The sequence below is a fragment of the Neofelis nebulosa genome, chromosome 6 (genome assembly GCF_028018385.1).
Source record: "Neofelis nebulosa isolate mNeoNeb1 chromosome 6, mNeoNeb1.pri, whole genome shotgun sequence".
NCBI classification, from domain to species: domain Eukaryota; kingdom Metazoa; phylum Chordata; class Mammalia; order Carnivora; family Felidae; genus Neofelis; species Neofelis nebulosa.
In genome coordinates, this window is record NC_080787.1 from 17,164,487 (window position 1) to 17,180,191 (window position 15,705).

The 15,705-nt window shown below is 44.9% G+C and overlaps 1 protein-coding gene across 9 annotated transcripts in view; it reads right to left on the bottom strand.

Moving 5' to 3' along the window:
- Positions 1-15,705, bottom strand: part of JARID2 (jumonji and AT-rich interaction domain containing 2) — a 275,578-nt gene that overhangs the window by 116,304 nt on the left and 143,569 nt on the right. Inside the window, exon 1 of one of the 9 annotated variants that reach the window (XM_058732935.1) lies at positions 8,215-8,339. The exons of 7 other annotated variants lie outside the window; for them this stretch is intronic. In XM_058732935.1, the coding sequence (XP_058588918.1) occupies positions 8,215-8,281 (67 nt within the window). In that variant the 5' untranslated portion in view covers positions 8,282-8,339. Of the gene's footprint in view, positions 1-8,214; positions 8,340-15,705 lie in introns of those variants that run through there. One more of the 9 variants, XM_058732943.1, reaches the window with a different exon arrangement.

Genomic DNA, 15,705 nt, shown 5'->3' on the forward strand with positions numbered 1-15,705 from the left:
AAGGGGCCGTGCCAAGGGATGTTGAAGTATTTTAATAAGCACTAAAGCCGCACTAAAGCCACACTAACGGGTGACAGCTGAGTAAAAAAAGCCTGGCCAGTCTTCTAGCATGCAGATGTTCCGGCATCTCGGGTTCTGGACACAACTTAAGTCCTAGCAATGGGAAGCTTGCCCCAACACAAATGTCCACAGTGACTGGCCCCCAATTTCACGATCTAGGCACCAGCCTCATGGGCATCAGCAGCTGGGAATCCGCGTTTGGCTTTTAAGCAAGGCCAAAAAAGTACAGTGTGGCCCCTTGATTTTTGATTTTCCAACCCTTCCACCAATTTTTTGTAAGTACTTAGTTGCCTGTATTAAATCCCTTTTCGGGTCAAACACATAAGAGTGGTTCCTATTCGTGGCACTCAACACTATACAGAATACAGGATTCTACAGATTTGGGAACGTCTGAAAGGATGTAGTACGTTGCAACAAAACCCTGTGTGTGCATACACTTCCCTTGTTATCTATTTTCCCATCATTTCAGAGAATGAGTAATATTCTAAGGTTGGCAATCTAATACGATGCAATAAATATAAATCCCATGGCAGCTGTGGGAGGCTGGGCTGCAATATGGAAATGAAAACATACACAACTTCCCCCGAAGAAGAAAAAATTTGGGAAGTTTGCGCTGGGAGGCAAAGAGGAGACGTTAATTATATGGATGTCTAGGAGTCAAAGGGCAGAAGAAGTATGGTCCGTGCTATCCACTCCTGTGGCCACTGGTCACATGTAGGTATTGAGCATCTGAAATATAGCTAGTGTGGAGATAGAAACCATTTGTTTTTTAACTTTATTTATTTATTTTGAAAGAGTGTACAAGTGCAAGCAAGGGAGGGGAAGAGGGAGAAGGAGAGAGAATCCCAAGCATGCAGAGATCACGACCAAAGCTGGAATCAAAAGTCAAATGCCTTTTTTTTTTTTTTTAGTATTTATTTATTTGTTTATAGTATTTATTTTTGAGAGAGACAGAGGCACAGAGAGACAGAACGTGCATGGGGGAGGGGCAGAGAGACGTGGGGACAAAGGATCTGAAGCGGGCTCTGCACTGAGAGCCCGATGTGGGACTTGAACTCACGAACCAGGAGATAGTGACCTGAGCTGAAGACGGACGTTTAACCAACTGAGCCACCCAAGCGCCCCAGAGAAGGAAATCATTTTTAATTTTAAGTCAACTGAAAGCTGAACATTCAACAATTTTATATAAATTTTTGAAATATTTGGGGATATATTCTCGGGGTGGGGGGGGGCAGTCAAATATATGAAAATTAATCTTCCCTGCCTTTAGATTACTTAATGAAGCTCTAAAACACTAAATCTACACACAAAACATAGGTATTAACTACATAAAACTACACTACATAAAGAGCACTTTAGTAAGTTCCCAGGGTGGGGAGCAAGACTACTGAAAACAGTAGTATGAATACAGACAATACTCAGAAATTAAGAAACTGATCCAGGGATACACGTCCTATTTGTAAAGTGGAGGTGGGTGAATGACCACACTTGAAAAGGACGGGAAATTCAAAACAAAAACTCTAAATTACAGAACCGCGTGTAAAATTAATAGAAGAGAGGCCTCTTAAATATAAGCTTACTCTTGGTGGAGCTCCTATTTTTCAATGGCCCTAAGTCCACGAAGGAGAATAAAGAGAGGGAGGGGCAGAATGGAAATTCATCCATTCATTTTCTTTTTTCTGTAATTTTTCTTCAAGTTTTTATCACCTGTTCACTTTCTTAACACCTACCATGTGCCGGGGCCCTGGGGATACAGGCATCATCACACAAAATCTAAATTCAGGTGAGGAGGTCGACCGACAAACACACACGGATCAGTCAGGATGTGCAAAGAAGACACCTCGCACTTGTCGGGCAAGGAAAAAAGTGACGGGGAGGACAGTGGAGATGAATCAATGGGGACAGAAAGCAAAGCTTCCAACCACTACACCAAGGAACACCAACCTGGAATGTGCAATTGACCTGAAAACAAAAGCCAAAACCAGGTGGTGGTGGTGGTGGTGGTGGTGGTGGTGGTGGTGGTGGTGGTGCTGGTCAAGGAAGAGGAAGAAGAAGGGTTGTTTTGAAGCTGTATTTGGATCAAGGGGGAAACAAGTGAGGGCTACACGCAGTCAGGTGAGGCAGGGGCAGACCGTGCAGTTCGGTACAGAACAAGATCTTCCGTATTTGCTGCACGAGTAAGCAGCTAGTGAGGGAGTGAATGACTTAGCAGAGAAAAGTTCAATGACAGCTATATTCCCGCCCCTCTGACAATAATCACCTCGGCAGATTATACACCTGATTCTCAAACTCGACCATGAATCAGAATCTGGTTTCCAAACAGAGTCCCCGGGGCCTCGCCCCCAGCCTGTCCCTATTCTCACAAGTCCCCACAGGATGCTGATGCTTGCTGCCTTGGCTGGTCTGCAGCCCACATTTTGAGAACCACTATTGTAGGGGAAAGCAAGGTTCACACCAGAAGACCGAGGGGCCTGAGCCACTGTGAGGCTCTGTACAAGTGTGAACCAGAGGGGAGGAAACCGAAGAGGACTGCACAGCCTATCACGACACAAATCAAAGTAAGGCGTCCAACCCCACAGTTCTGTTGGGCCATTCTTCCACCTTTCATCGGGGATTTCTGCGAAGGGAAAGAAGGTTCTTTACACAACTTCGCACAAAGCTCAAAGAGTGGGCCAATGGCAAATAATACCGAGGGAAAAAAAGTAGCGCTCCGGTGGGGGAGGAAGAGCGTTCAGGGGCGCCTGGGTGGCTCAGTCGGTTAAGCGTCCGACTCTTGGCTTCAGCTCAGGTCATGATCTCGTGGTTCGTGAGATCTGTCTGGTTCCACCTGGCACTGCGGGGGCCGCTTAGGAGTCTTTCTATCCCTTTCTCCCTCTCTCTCAACGGAAAAAAAGCTTACAAAGAAGTAAATGTAAAAAGACACAGGATGTTTTTCTCCCCTCCAAAGGTCGGACAAGTGCAAAGTCAGAGGAACCGGATTATCAAATTTTACACCCATTTCAGAGACAGAAGTCTGACTCGCTTTCCTGATCAGGGAAACTGGGGCCCGTACAGCGGGAACTGATTGCCTGTCAATGCAAATAGAAGCAGCTCGGCTTTTCACGGCCTTTTGAAGGGCCAAGACCAATTTGTGCTGCACACAACCGACTTTCAATTTCCGTCTTCCCGTCCTGTACAGCGAAGATTTATTTTTAGTTAAACGGTCTACATGGCTGGACAGACCTGGGTTTCTTTTGTGTTCCCCAACCCCCACCTACTGTCACACCTCTGGTGTAGCGGCCACCCCATTTCATTTTGAGTGTTTTAACCCAAATCATACTGCCTGCCCAATCCACAAGAGCTAGGTCAGCAAGATGCGATACAATTTCACAGGGCAGAAGAGCCATTATCAGAACATTAGGCAAGCTAACGCACACTGCCTTTTCTTCTCCCTAACAAAGCCCTGCCGTCAGTTTTTTGAATTATTATTTTTAGCTGATGAGAAACAACAAAAACAGCATCCCCTCCTTCAAAGACACCAAATGATTTTATTTTCCCCAACCCCTCCCCTCCGACAAACCCATACCTTCACTGGGAGAGGAGGTTAAACAGAGGAAATTGAATGGCCCAAAGATTCCCTTCTCCCCATATTAGCACGTGTTCTCCTCGATTAATATTCAGTAGGTTGAACTTAAATTAAACCACGTCTATTGTCTTTCACAAAAGCAATAAATATGAGCTGAAAATTCCAAACCACCGCGAGGGAAGGCCGCTTGGGGACCGCCTGCAACCCTGGCTAGCCACCAGCAGCTGACAGGAGGGGCAGGTCACAGGCCTGAGACCACTCGGCCACCATGACCACAGTGTCCGTTCTCACACGCTGAGAACCCAAAAGAATCGAGTGTGACAGAATGGAGCCATCAAATTCCGGAGCTTTTCAGCCTATCTCCCAAATTAGCAAGAAATGAAAAGGCTTTCAAGGCAAGACACCAGAACTGGCTTCTTTTCTATGCCTGGGACAGCATCAGCAGAGGGTTAAGAAGAAATCCTGTCCTTTGGATGGCTGGAGATGTACCAGTAGGAGCTCCCTCTTGCCTGAACACAGGGGGGTGGGAAAATCCAAACACAAACAAGGCCAAAGCCCATTAGCTCAAGAACTCCAGCTTAAACAACTGAGGAGAGCTATAGATTTTAGAACACCAGCGCAGGAAGAAATGGGAATCCTTTGCTAACATGGGGAGGAGGGGGGGAGGGAGCCTTAAAATGCGCAGCCCTTATAATTTTACGTCTTAGACACAAAGAAGTTTCACCAGCCATCCCGTTAGCTGCACGTACATAACAAAATACAAAACCAAAGGAAAATCAAATGCCTCTGTTTCACAAAAAGCAGTGCCTAAAGATGGGTTAAAGTGAGGGGGGAGAAAATAAGGAGACCTTTGAAGCTGTTCCCTAGCTTCCAAAACATCTGGAGCACACCAAACGTATTAGCATATTAGGGAGAGGCCATGTATTGGGCTTTGTTGTAGAAGAGATGCACAAAAGGTAATTCTGTATTATACAGCCCAATGCCCGTCTGTCACCCTGTCACTGAGAGACAAGGTATCACATTACATATTAAACAGTCAAGCATCCAAAGAGAGCTTTCATTTTCAGCTGCAGCGCGCGCGCGCGCGCGTGTGTGTGTGTGTGTGTGTGTGTGTGTGTGTGTTGGGGGATGGGGATGGCTGGCACACTTTGAGGTGAGAGAAAAATTAGAAAAAGAATCCCCTTGTCAAAGCAGGACCCTCCCTGAGATATTCGGAGTGCACAATCTAGTGTCATTACTAGTGAAAACTAAAGTCTGTTTTTCACCCAAATTGTCAAAGAAAAAAAAATAAAACTGGTTTGCTTTTTGCTTTGGGGTGCCAGGGAAAATCTGGCTTGGGCCAGCTTTGCAGGTTCAACAGGAATTCGGACTTTAAACCCAACCCTATACACTTGGGTCAGCAGCTAAGCGTTTGGATGGATGTTAGGGTTCCATGGAACGGGGCGGGCAGCGCAGAGGTGTGCCAAGCCGAGCCCAGGCTGGTCCACGGACATCCTCACCACATCAAAACGCTGCGGTGAGAGCAAATGACAGTCGGGAGGCATGGTGTCACTGCCACACTCATGGTCAACGAAGCACAAATGAAAGTGGTTTAACACCTCGGCTTGTGGAAAATAATCATCCCTTCCCTCAGGAGACTGGCCCCTGGGCAGATAGGGCTCCCCTTTGTCAGCTATGGAGATTTCCCATTCCAACCAAGAAAATGCAATCCAAAAATAACCCCAATGACCCCTCACGAGAGCCCCAAGATAAAGAGACAACACAGGTTTTTGCTAGTTTAACACCCAACAAGTAAATAGATAAATCCCACAGGAGCCCTTTACCACCACTACTCTTGCCCTACAAAACCTTCCTGGACAATCTGAACCTCCTTTGCAGGCTCAAGATTTTGAAAAAGAGGTTAGCAAAAAAAAAAACAAAAAAACAAAAAAACAAAAAAAAAAAAAACACAAAAAACCAGAAACAGAAACAACAACAACAACAACAACAAAAAAACAGAAAACGGATACGGTGACAATTAACATGGAGAAGGTGGGCCACCGGACAGGCAAAGAAGATGTCTGCTTCTATCCTTTCTTCCTATTTCAGATTTCAGCAGATGCCTAAACTGCAGACAGACGAGCGGGGAAGACAGACAGAACCCTTGAGCCCAGAGGGCAACCCCTCACCTTGAGGCACAAAGGAGCAGGCCAGCAGACAGGGCACCTGCACACACAGGAAGGGTGAGCGCATGGCTGCTTAGCACAAAAACAGGCCCTATTCTGGCGGTCTAGACCCCAAACGAGTGAGCACCACCAGAGCTCATCAGGAGACAAAAGACTTCTCCTTCCCACGTCCTGACCCAGCAGTCACCAGAAGAAAGAAAACAACCCTCGTGGAAAGGCTCCAACAACCACCGCCAGAGAGCCACGGTCGGACTTGGATACAAAAATCACTCGGTGGGAAGGATCTGTGGTCTCTAGGAGAGATTTCTGGATCAGCCCGGGCAGCTATTGGAACTCCGAGGATGACAATGGCGAGCAAGGTGTACTGTGCATTTTGGAACAGCCCCCTTGCTTGTTTAGGCCACGGTTTTTAGAACGTCACAACAGGTAGAGGATCTTCAATAACGGTAATAACTGCCGAAATAGAAACATCCATGTTTCTCCACAATGAGAAAGAAGCGCTCCCCACTTGTGCGTCAATTACTCCTCCATCCCGGGCCTTAACTCCTCTGGGTCCAAGCCCCAGCCCGATACCTTATTGATTTTACGCGGGCAAACCAGGCAAAACATGCCCACCAGGCGACCTAGTGTAACTGTCCGTCCAGAGCGTGAATCCTTGGAATCCCCGAGGACACGCAACTCCAGCTTCTATCGGCTGAGTAAAAGGGTTCTGCTGTACAAACGACCCAGGACCGAACACCCTGGAGGTGGAAAACCGCCTTCCACATGTGGAGGAAAAGTGATTAGAGAGGATGTTGGATTTAGGCCGGCGTGGGGACAGCGCTATAGAACAATGGCATCACTGCAGAGCATGGAACTTAAGAGTCAATACACAGGAGAGGTAAACACAGGGCATTTTTAGAGATATTCTTTTCGATCGGTTAATGAGACCAACACATTCAAAGTTTTACATTCAGATAACCAGACATGCCAAAAAATCCGATTTCTCCTGAATCATGTAACTTGCACTTCTCAAAACGGAGATATCCATATCCATATACAGTATGTTCCTGGATAGCCAGGGATATTCTACCTGTAAGTAATTACCATACGCTTGTGTATTTATCTTTCAAGCTGAAGATCACCAACTGCATTTACCCCACAGGTGGGTTACCAAACAAAACGGGCTCTCAAATATTAACAAGTCTCTACAAAGTTACGCAAAGCTGGCTTCAATGCAAATCAACAAATCCCATAAAGTTACTAGTTTGTGCCGATAACCAGGCACAACTCCCAAATACTTTGTCTTGACATCACAATCTGTAGATAAGAGCCACACCCTTAACCCTCAGACCTCTCTGGCTGCTTTTTCTCCCTAACACAACAAAAACGAACCCCACAGAAGTTCTCCAGCAAGACTGGGAGGGGCAGAAGTTTCCCCGTGACCTCATTACCTCACTCACAAATCAAACTGCACACCTACTTTTCAGACGAACATAATAAAAAAAGGATTAAGTGGGCTACTCGAAATTAAAAAAAAAAAAAAAGAAAGAAAGAAAAAGAAAATTTAAAACTGCTGACAGCAAGCAAGTTCAGAGAGGCCTACTCCCTCCCAGACCAACATTCTTTCTCCTACTAAACCTAATGGAAGCAACACAGAAAGCAGAACTCTAGGAACACGGCCACAGAATCTGCAAACATCGGAGGCACCTAAAATTGATGGTTCCTAAAATTCATCTGTGTTTATGTCTAGTAATGCAGACACAGACTAATGCACGAAACATGGGAGAAACACCGACAGCACTCGGGGTTCAAAGCTTTAAGGGCTGACCTAGAATCACTCAGCATCTATTTACATGCCTCAGTTTCCTCCATCTTTCAAGGAAGGAAGACAAGAGACAGAGAAGCAAAGTATTAAGGGAAACAACACCATGCATGCTGTTGATGAAGGAAACCAAAGCCATGGTGAGGAAAAACTAATTAACTTTAATCAAACATCTATTTTTAAATGCTGGGAAATGATCACATAAACTGGCAATAAAATAAAGGGACCAGCCATAGCTGGATGGCGTTCAGTCCCCAGAGAAACGTCTAAATTCATACAAGCCTGGCTAAAACTGCAGATTTGTCCAAAATGGTCAACAGAGCTGAATGCTTTAAGAACGACATTAATTCTCTCTTGTAAATTTCCACAGTGCCTTTGCAGGAGCCACCACTGCCCCCAGGGAGGAGATCACAGCTAAAAGAATATTAATATTAAGCAATTGCAACACTTTTTACATACTCCTATACATATACATCTAGCACCTTGCCATCCATAATGGATTTAATCAGGACCCCAGCAGGGAAAAAAAACCACAAAAGGCCTATTTCTCCAACAAAAGCCATAGCAGCCTGAAACAAACCTAGAGCTATTTGGTTTTTATTTTATTTATAGGAACAGACCTTCTATCCCAGGTTCCTCAAGATAAGCCACCAAAAACTGCACCTGACAGACCCGTGGAGCAGCCATCCTCCTCAGAGCCGGATCATTGCAGAGAGACAGAGAGGAAGAAGGACAGAGGGAGAGAGGGAGGGAGGGAGGGAGGGAGGAAGGGAGGAAGGGGGGAGGGAGGGCGAGCGCGGCGAGCGCGGCGAGCGCGGCTCCAGAGCACTTGTCAACAATCCACCCCTGTACGTAATAAGCAGGCGGCAGTGCAGATTCCGGCAGTGCAGATTCCGCGCAGTGCAGATTCCGCGCGTGGCAATAGGACGGCCGCACAGCCCTGGGCCGGGGGGGAGGGGAGGTGCCGGGGAGGGAAGGTTATTTATGTGTGCGGGGGAGGGAACCCAACACCGAAGAGGAGGGGCCTGGGGCGCTTTCTCCCCCTCCTGATAAATTGAGGGGGGGAAAAAAAAGGAAAAGAGCGACTAGCTTTTCTCCATCCGGCAATTTCCCCAATCTGCAATGCAGACAATTCCTTATTTGAGAATTTCTGACATTGGGGGGTGGGGGGTGGGGGGGAGACGGGACACATTTGATGGGGCGGTCAGTGTAATTGTCCACACTTCTGTGCCCAGTCTGTCAGACCGTCCCCGCCATGCACACACTGCACCCCCGTGGACAGCAGGGGGTCCGTGGCACATTTTCAATGGCATCCCTTTTTAATATCCTAATCTGTGTCATTCAGCACTTGCCTTTTATTTATTTTTATTTGTTTTTTTGGCTGGGAAACCTGGGCAGCGATCCAGACAGACTGCAGAAATCTCCCTCCACATGCTCCTCCTCCAGCCTGCCCTCCCCTCCTCCCTCCAATTCCGGCTACCAGGGTGCTTTATTACTTCTGTGATGACCACCGCTGCCCTCCCCACCCCCAGCCCGCGGAGGGCCCTCCTCCACGCACGTAAATTCATCTAATCTAATAACACAGAAGCTGTTTCTCCTCATTGTTTCTTGAGGATCTGTCACAAAACAGGCTCTGTGGCCTGGCAGCTGGGGGGGGAGGCAAGAATCCAACAAGGCTGGCCAGCTCCCCTGTCCCCGATAACTGGAGCGTGCATCTTCCTTCATTTGTCATAAAGCTATTTGATTTTAAAAGTCCCTTCTGTTGAAGCTTTTGAACTTCATCTGGCGATTATAATGTCCGAAACAGTGCTCTGAACACCATCCCACACTAGTTAGTTGTTGTTTAACCACTGAAAGAGCCCCTTCTGGGCTTTACACACGTTAGCTTATTACTTAAGACCTCACAAAAACCCTGAAAGCAGACGCTAGCTTTGCTCACGGACAACTGCCCAGATCTGGTGATTATTCTTTCCACGATGGCAATCTCCTGTTTCCTAAATCACCAAGGCTTATCTACCTCCCTCGCTTTTAAACAAACAAACAAAAATTATCAGGAGGTAGATGATGGTCTTTCCTAATTTCTACTTGCTATCCATGACTTTAAAATCAGTATTCCAAGTTGGGCCTTAGAGACAATCTAGCATAATCCCCCACTTTGCAGATAAGCAAACTGAGGCTTATGCAGGTACGGTTCTTAACCAAGATCAGAACTAGTTCCTCATAAGGTCTCAACAGAAGGTCATCCAGGAATCCCGGGGTATCTGGGGATGGGGCATGCTAGCCCAGTGGAAAAACCTCAGGATACAATTCCCTGTAGAAGTCACAGGGATGGAAAATCCCTCTCCGATCCTATCCTGCTCAGTAAGAGCCCACAGAGCAGACCCTCATTTGGCTCTCTTTGGTGCAGTATATCCCCAGAATGTTCAACAACTGTTTGTCATGTATCCCACTGCCGCATAAGTCATATAGTCAATTAAAGGATATTTAAGGGATGACTATTTGGCTTTTTTCCTCTTTCTACTGAGACTTGCCTTTTAGAGCCCTCAGTAATCAAAAGCACCCAACACAGAACTGGAAGTACGGTCCGGTACTTCTGAGAAAAGGTAAGAAAGAAAGCAGGAACCACAAGACCCAAAATAACTGGCCAGAGACACAGCTTGGAGGGGGGTCATGTATGGATACTGGTCATCCTTAACATCCCCAGCTCTGACGCCTCCCACATGGGAGTGTACATAGCCATCTGTGTCTTTTTTTTTTTTTTTTAAATCTCTACTCTCCTTGACTTCATTGCTTCTTCCTCTTCCCATTGTCTGGAAAGTAACTAGGTACCTAAAATTTAAGAAGGTAAGACCTAATAACAGCGTTGGCCCAGACTTCTTTTACTTCCAAGACCATCATCAGGATTGGATCGTGCACGCCATATTCCCTGAAACGCATGCTTAGTTAGCCCTAAGTGTCCACTTTTCTGACCTGTGCTCTGCTGCTGGGTCAGGAAAAGAGCTGAAAAACTCTTGCCTATGCACTCCAGTAGCTTCTGGACGGTTTCGATAAAACGCTGGTTAACCAAAGAGGAAATGCATCAACCAGATACATGGACTTACAGCAGCCTCTGGGGGACACGTAATAAAACAGAACAGGATTCTGCTTCTGAACAAAAATACCACGTTCAATACTGAAATTCCCAGCAACAGTGGGTAGAAAAGCAGATGAGATGGGCCAGCATTGCAAGGGCGGTTTCTTTCTTCGTATGACTGACGGCACCACCAGCAAAGTTTTAACATTCAAAGATCTGAGCAAGTCCAAAGTTTTAAATGAAGACTCCCAAAATATCGACATCAGCCTCCCTTGCTTTAGTTTAGTATCCAAAATACCTGTAAATCCACAGCCAAACCCAATTACTAAAACATTACCTATATGCTTCCACCTACCCCATGCTTCATTATTTTTGTTAAGTTCTACTTCTTAGGTATGTGTATTTGTTTTTTTTTTTTTTTTTAAAAATTTTTTTCAACATTTTTAATTTATTTTTGGGACAGAGAGACAGAGCATGAACGGGGGAGGGGCAGAGAGAGAGGGAGACACAGAATCGGAAACAGGCTCCAGGCTCCGAGCCATCAGCCCAGAGCCTGACGCGGGGCTCGAACTCACGGACCGCGAGATCGTGACCTGGCTGAAGTCGGACGCTTAACCGACTGCGCCACCCAGGCGCCCCAGGTATGTGTATTTGTGCTGTATTATTTCACTGTGCTTGATTACGAACTTCACGAAAAGGGGATCGCTCTGGGTTAAGTCTAAGGGGATTTGTTTTTCACCACCACCCCCCCCCCAACTCAACACGAGGTTACTAAGATCACCTATCCATGATTTTGTTTATTCTTTGCCTATTTTCACTGTTGTTTGTCACAGTCCCCCGTAGGAATATTCCACACTTTGTTTTGATAATCTCCTCCAAGGACATCTAAGTATTGCCAGTTGGTTGCTATCATGATCCGCGCTGCAAACATCCCTCTGCCTGTCCCCTGGAAAGCACACACTGGACTTGCTCTGGGATGCTTACAGAGAAGTAACAACCATCGGATATCCTTGCATATGCAAATCAAATTTACAAGTTCATGGAAACTGGTTTCCAAAGCAGGGGTCAATTTCTGCTTGCATATCACTGTAATCTCTAAATGCTTAAATATAAAGACCTGTTACTTAGGGTTGGGGACAACAAAGTACTCCAACTGCTACTTCCCAAGAGATCAGAATTTCAAGAAGGGGCCCCATCCTAAGAACTGCTATGCGGCCAGCCAGCTACATGGCCACCGTCCACCTAATTATCACCTAGACGCCAGGACATCCAAGGACACGCTGTGCTCCTGGGAGCTTCAGAACAGAGGACCTACCTGCATGTGCAGCCACTTCATTACCTCCCACTTGGGTCAACTCCAGCAGCCCCACCGACTACCTTGGCATTTTGAAAGTAAGTGACTGGAGCAAACCCCAATCTAGGATCTGGAGAAAACGTGAGAGTGCAATTCACTTGCACATCTTCATCAAATGTGGATATCTAATACTGCTGTGTTGAGTAATTAAAGAAGCTGCTTCGTATGCATGAAGACTTGTTTTATTCATGTATCCAATCAAGGAAGTCAGCTCACGTTGAGAGCTGGGACCTAACTCATAAAGGAAAGACAGGCCTTACAGAGTTAGGGCACGTCAGCAAGTACTTATCATCCATGATCCACTTCCAAAAGCTCTCCCATTTCCTGCCACCTACAGAAGTTACCGCATACAAAAGGCGACACCTTAACAATCCAATATCCAAAAACACGCTCATCACAAAGAAAGGATAGGGTGAAGTGGGTTGCCCTGCACGAGGGAAGGATGTACAAGGTTGTCGAGTCCGAGAATTTTACATAGGAAATAGAGGGCTTTTTAAATGATCACACTGCATTAGCCATGTATTGATAAAGACACATCTGTAATTTGGGCTGAACTACGTAATACTGATCATATCACCTATGCTGTGATAAAAAGCCAAAGCAGAAAAGTGATCCGCAGGGCTAATATTTGACTTTCAGAAGTATTATTTAAGTGTGGGCCCTTTACAGCAGCCAACATGATAATAATAAACATTACTTGTTAGAATTCTATTTAAGTAAAAGTTAATACACTGGCACTATACCAAAAGGAATTAGGTACATACAGAGTCTGGCTTGGACTCTTTCCAAGAGGGCTTGGTAATTCCTGAAGAACCAACAGCGTTCAACTATATAATTCATGTGGCTGGCCCTATAGCCAACGTGACTTCAAGGCCACACTGTACAATTATAAAATAATACCAATAATTATAAGACACAGTAGGGAGATCGAGGCTGGGTGACTGAATGTATATTAACTAGTGAATGGTTGCTATGGATTTAGTCACTAATACCAATGAAGGCACCACAATTAAAACAGGAAGTTCAAATTAAGAAGCTCCTAGAAAAGGCAATGTTCCATCAGGTTTTTCTTATTTAACAACAACAACAACAACAACAACAGCAAAATGGGCAACTGGGTGGCTCAGTGGGTTAAGTGTCCCTTTGGCTCATATCATGATCTCACAGTTCGTGGATTTGAGCCCGACGTCGGGCTCTACTGTCAGCTCAGACTGATCCTCTGCTCTCTTCTCTATCTGCCCCTCCCCCTGCTCACTCTTTTTTCTCTCTCAAAATAAGCATTAAAAAAATTTAATAAATAAAGAAAACTGATTTGGTAAACATCTAGTACTAAAGAACCTTCTTGGTTCACAGCACACACAGCACAATTTGGAAAAGGCTGCCTGGTTCCAGTCCTACTCTTCATCAAGTGTGTGAACCTAAGGGGAGGATCAGAGAATGCCCTCAGATTCCTCTGTTAAATGGGCAGAAGGACAACTGTGACTGGTTAAGTTAAGGCATTCATTATTTACGTAAAAGGGTTAGCAGTACGTAGTAAGCACTGGATAAGAGCTACCTATAGGACTCAATAAATGTTGGTGCTAATGAATTATATTTTTAATTATTTGGTTGTAAAAAGACAAGACAAAATATGCTTTGGCTCCCAATATATTTTTTAAAAGACTCCAGTAACGGATCTGTAAAAAGGTAAACAGAAATGATGACAAGTTAGAAAAGATTAGAATGTTGAGATTTTGAGAACATGACCTGCAGAAGTATCAAGCAAAATTCAACCACAATTACAATATGGTCATTTGACCTACTTAGAAAGAAATGAATAATGGAAAACTAGGTTTGAGGAGGACTGACAGGTCCTTCTCAGCTAACTCAGGTCACAATTAAAGAGTTCATCTCCTTCCCAAATCTGATTCTGACAAAACCCCTATTCCCATGTGCTGCTAGGGTGGGAACGAATTGATAAAATATTTCTGGAGAGCAACGTGATCACAGATGCCAATCTGTTTTAAAAGTCTGTAACTCAGCAAGCTCACTTCTAAAAAGTAATATTATGATATTAATGAGAGAAGCAAAGATTTACGTGCAAGGATTTCAACACAGTTTAACAATTCTGTTGCCCCTTTTCACTGGTTCAAATTCTATCTGCATCCAGTTAAAAAAAATTAAAAGCACCCAGCTGGATCAGTCGGTGAAGTGCACGCCTCTTGATCTAGGGGTTGAGTTTGAGCCCCACACTGAGTGTAGAGACTACTTAAAAATAAAATTTTAGGGGAGCCTGCGTGGCTCAGTTGGTTGAGCGTCAGACTTCGGCTCAGGTCACGATCTCGCGGCTGGTGGATTCGAGCCCCACATCGGGCTCTGTACTGACAGCTCAGAGCCTGGAGCCTGCTTCGGATTCTGTGTCTCCCACCCTCTCTGCCCCTCCCCTGTTCATGCTCTGTCTCTCTCTGTCTCAAAAATAAGTAAAAACATTAAAATTTTAAAAATAAATAAATCAGTCTTTAAAAAACAAAACGCAAAAAAAAGAGAAAATTATTTTATATCAGCTTCCTAAGCCATGCAATCCACTAACAATGCCTTGGTTTTGCAACCTGATGGCACCCCCCCGGTGCGGCACGAAGGGGTGGAGGCAGCTGGAACCTGCGTGTATCTCTCAAGCCTCTGACGCCATACATGCAGCTCCCTCTTTTGGAATATTCCCTCCTCTGTCTTCCTAGAAAGCTCCTCACCGCCCCCCCCCCCCACTCACCTCCAACCCCAGTCAGCCTTCAGGGCTACTTCAAATACCCACAGTGACAAGCAAACATCGACTGTCCTGTTCTCCGAACAAGAGGATTTATTCTTGCTCATCTTAAGAGTCCTCCAAAACTAGCATGTGCCTAGAGAAAACTGCTGAGACCCAATAATACTGCTCAAAGAACAGGCTGCTCCTGCAGACCATTTCAGAGCCTTCAGAGCCTGATGATGCACTCTTACCTTAGAGGCTCACTTTTACAACTTCCAGAAGAAAAGGTCTCAAAGAATTGTCTTTCTATTTAGAAATATTTGGCTGGGAACACATCTTGTAATTTAGAATACTTGATTTTTCAGCAGTCACTGATCAAAGTTAGGAACTCTTGGGGGAAAAGATCTAATTTTCAAATTTTCAAGTGAAAACATCTTATGAACACTATGTAACTCTCACTAACCTTCCCAATATGTTTTCTAGACATTTAATCCCTTGTTAGTTTCAATGTTAAAGTTCTTCGTTTTAGAGCCAATGATTTCTTCCCGTCTGCAAAACTGTTCAGGTCTTCCTCAAAGAATGACCTTTTATACCCTGCTAACTTACACGAACTCATTTTGTTACTACTGTGTTCAAATAAAAGCCACAGTTAACTATAATCCTCCCACCTTTTCCACAAAGTGAAACTACATCAATCACTTAAAAATTCTGTGTGTATTCTTTGCGGTATTTTCCTTAAAGGTTTCATGTGCCATCCAGGCAACTAATACTGAATAAAGAACATAATTTTTTCAAGATATTACATGTTTAAAAAAAAAAAAAAACCCACATTTTCCAAAACTTAGTAACATAAGGAAAGACTCCTAAGGTTTTAAGTTGCAGCGATTCCACTGCATGAAATATTAAATGGGGTTCAAAAGAAATACAAGTATAGAGAAAGGAGATTAGAGGAAATAAGCTAG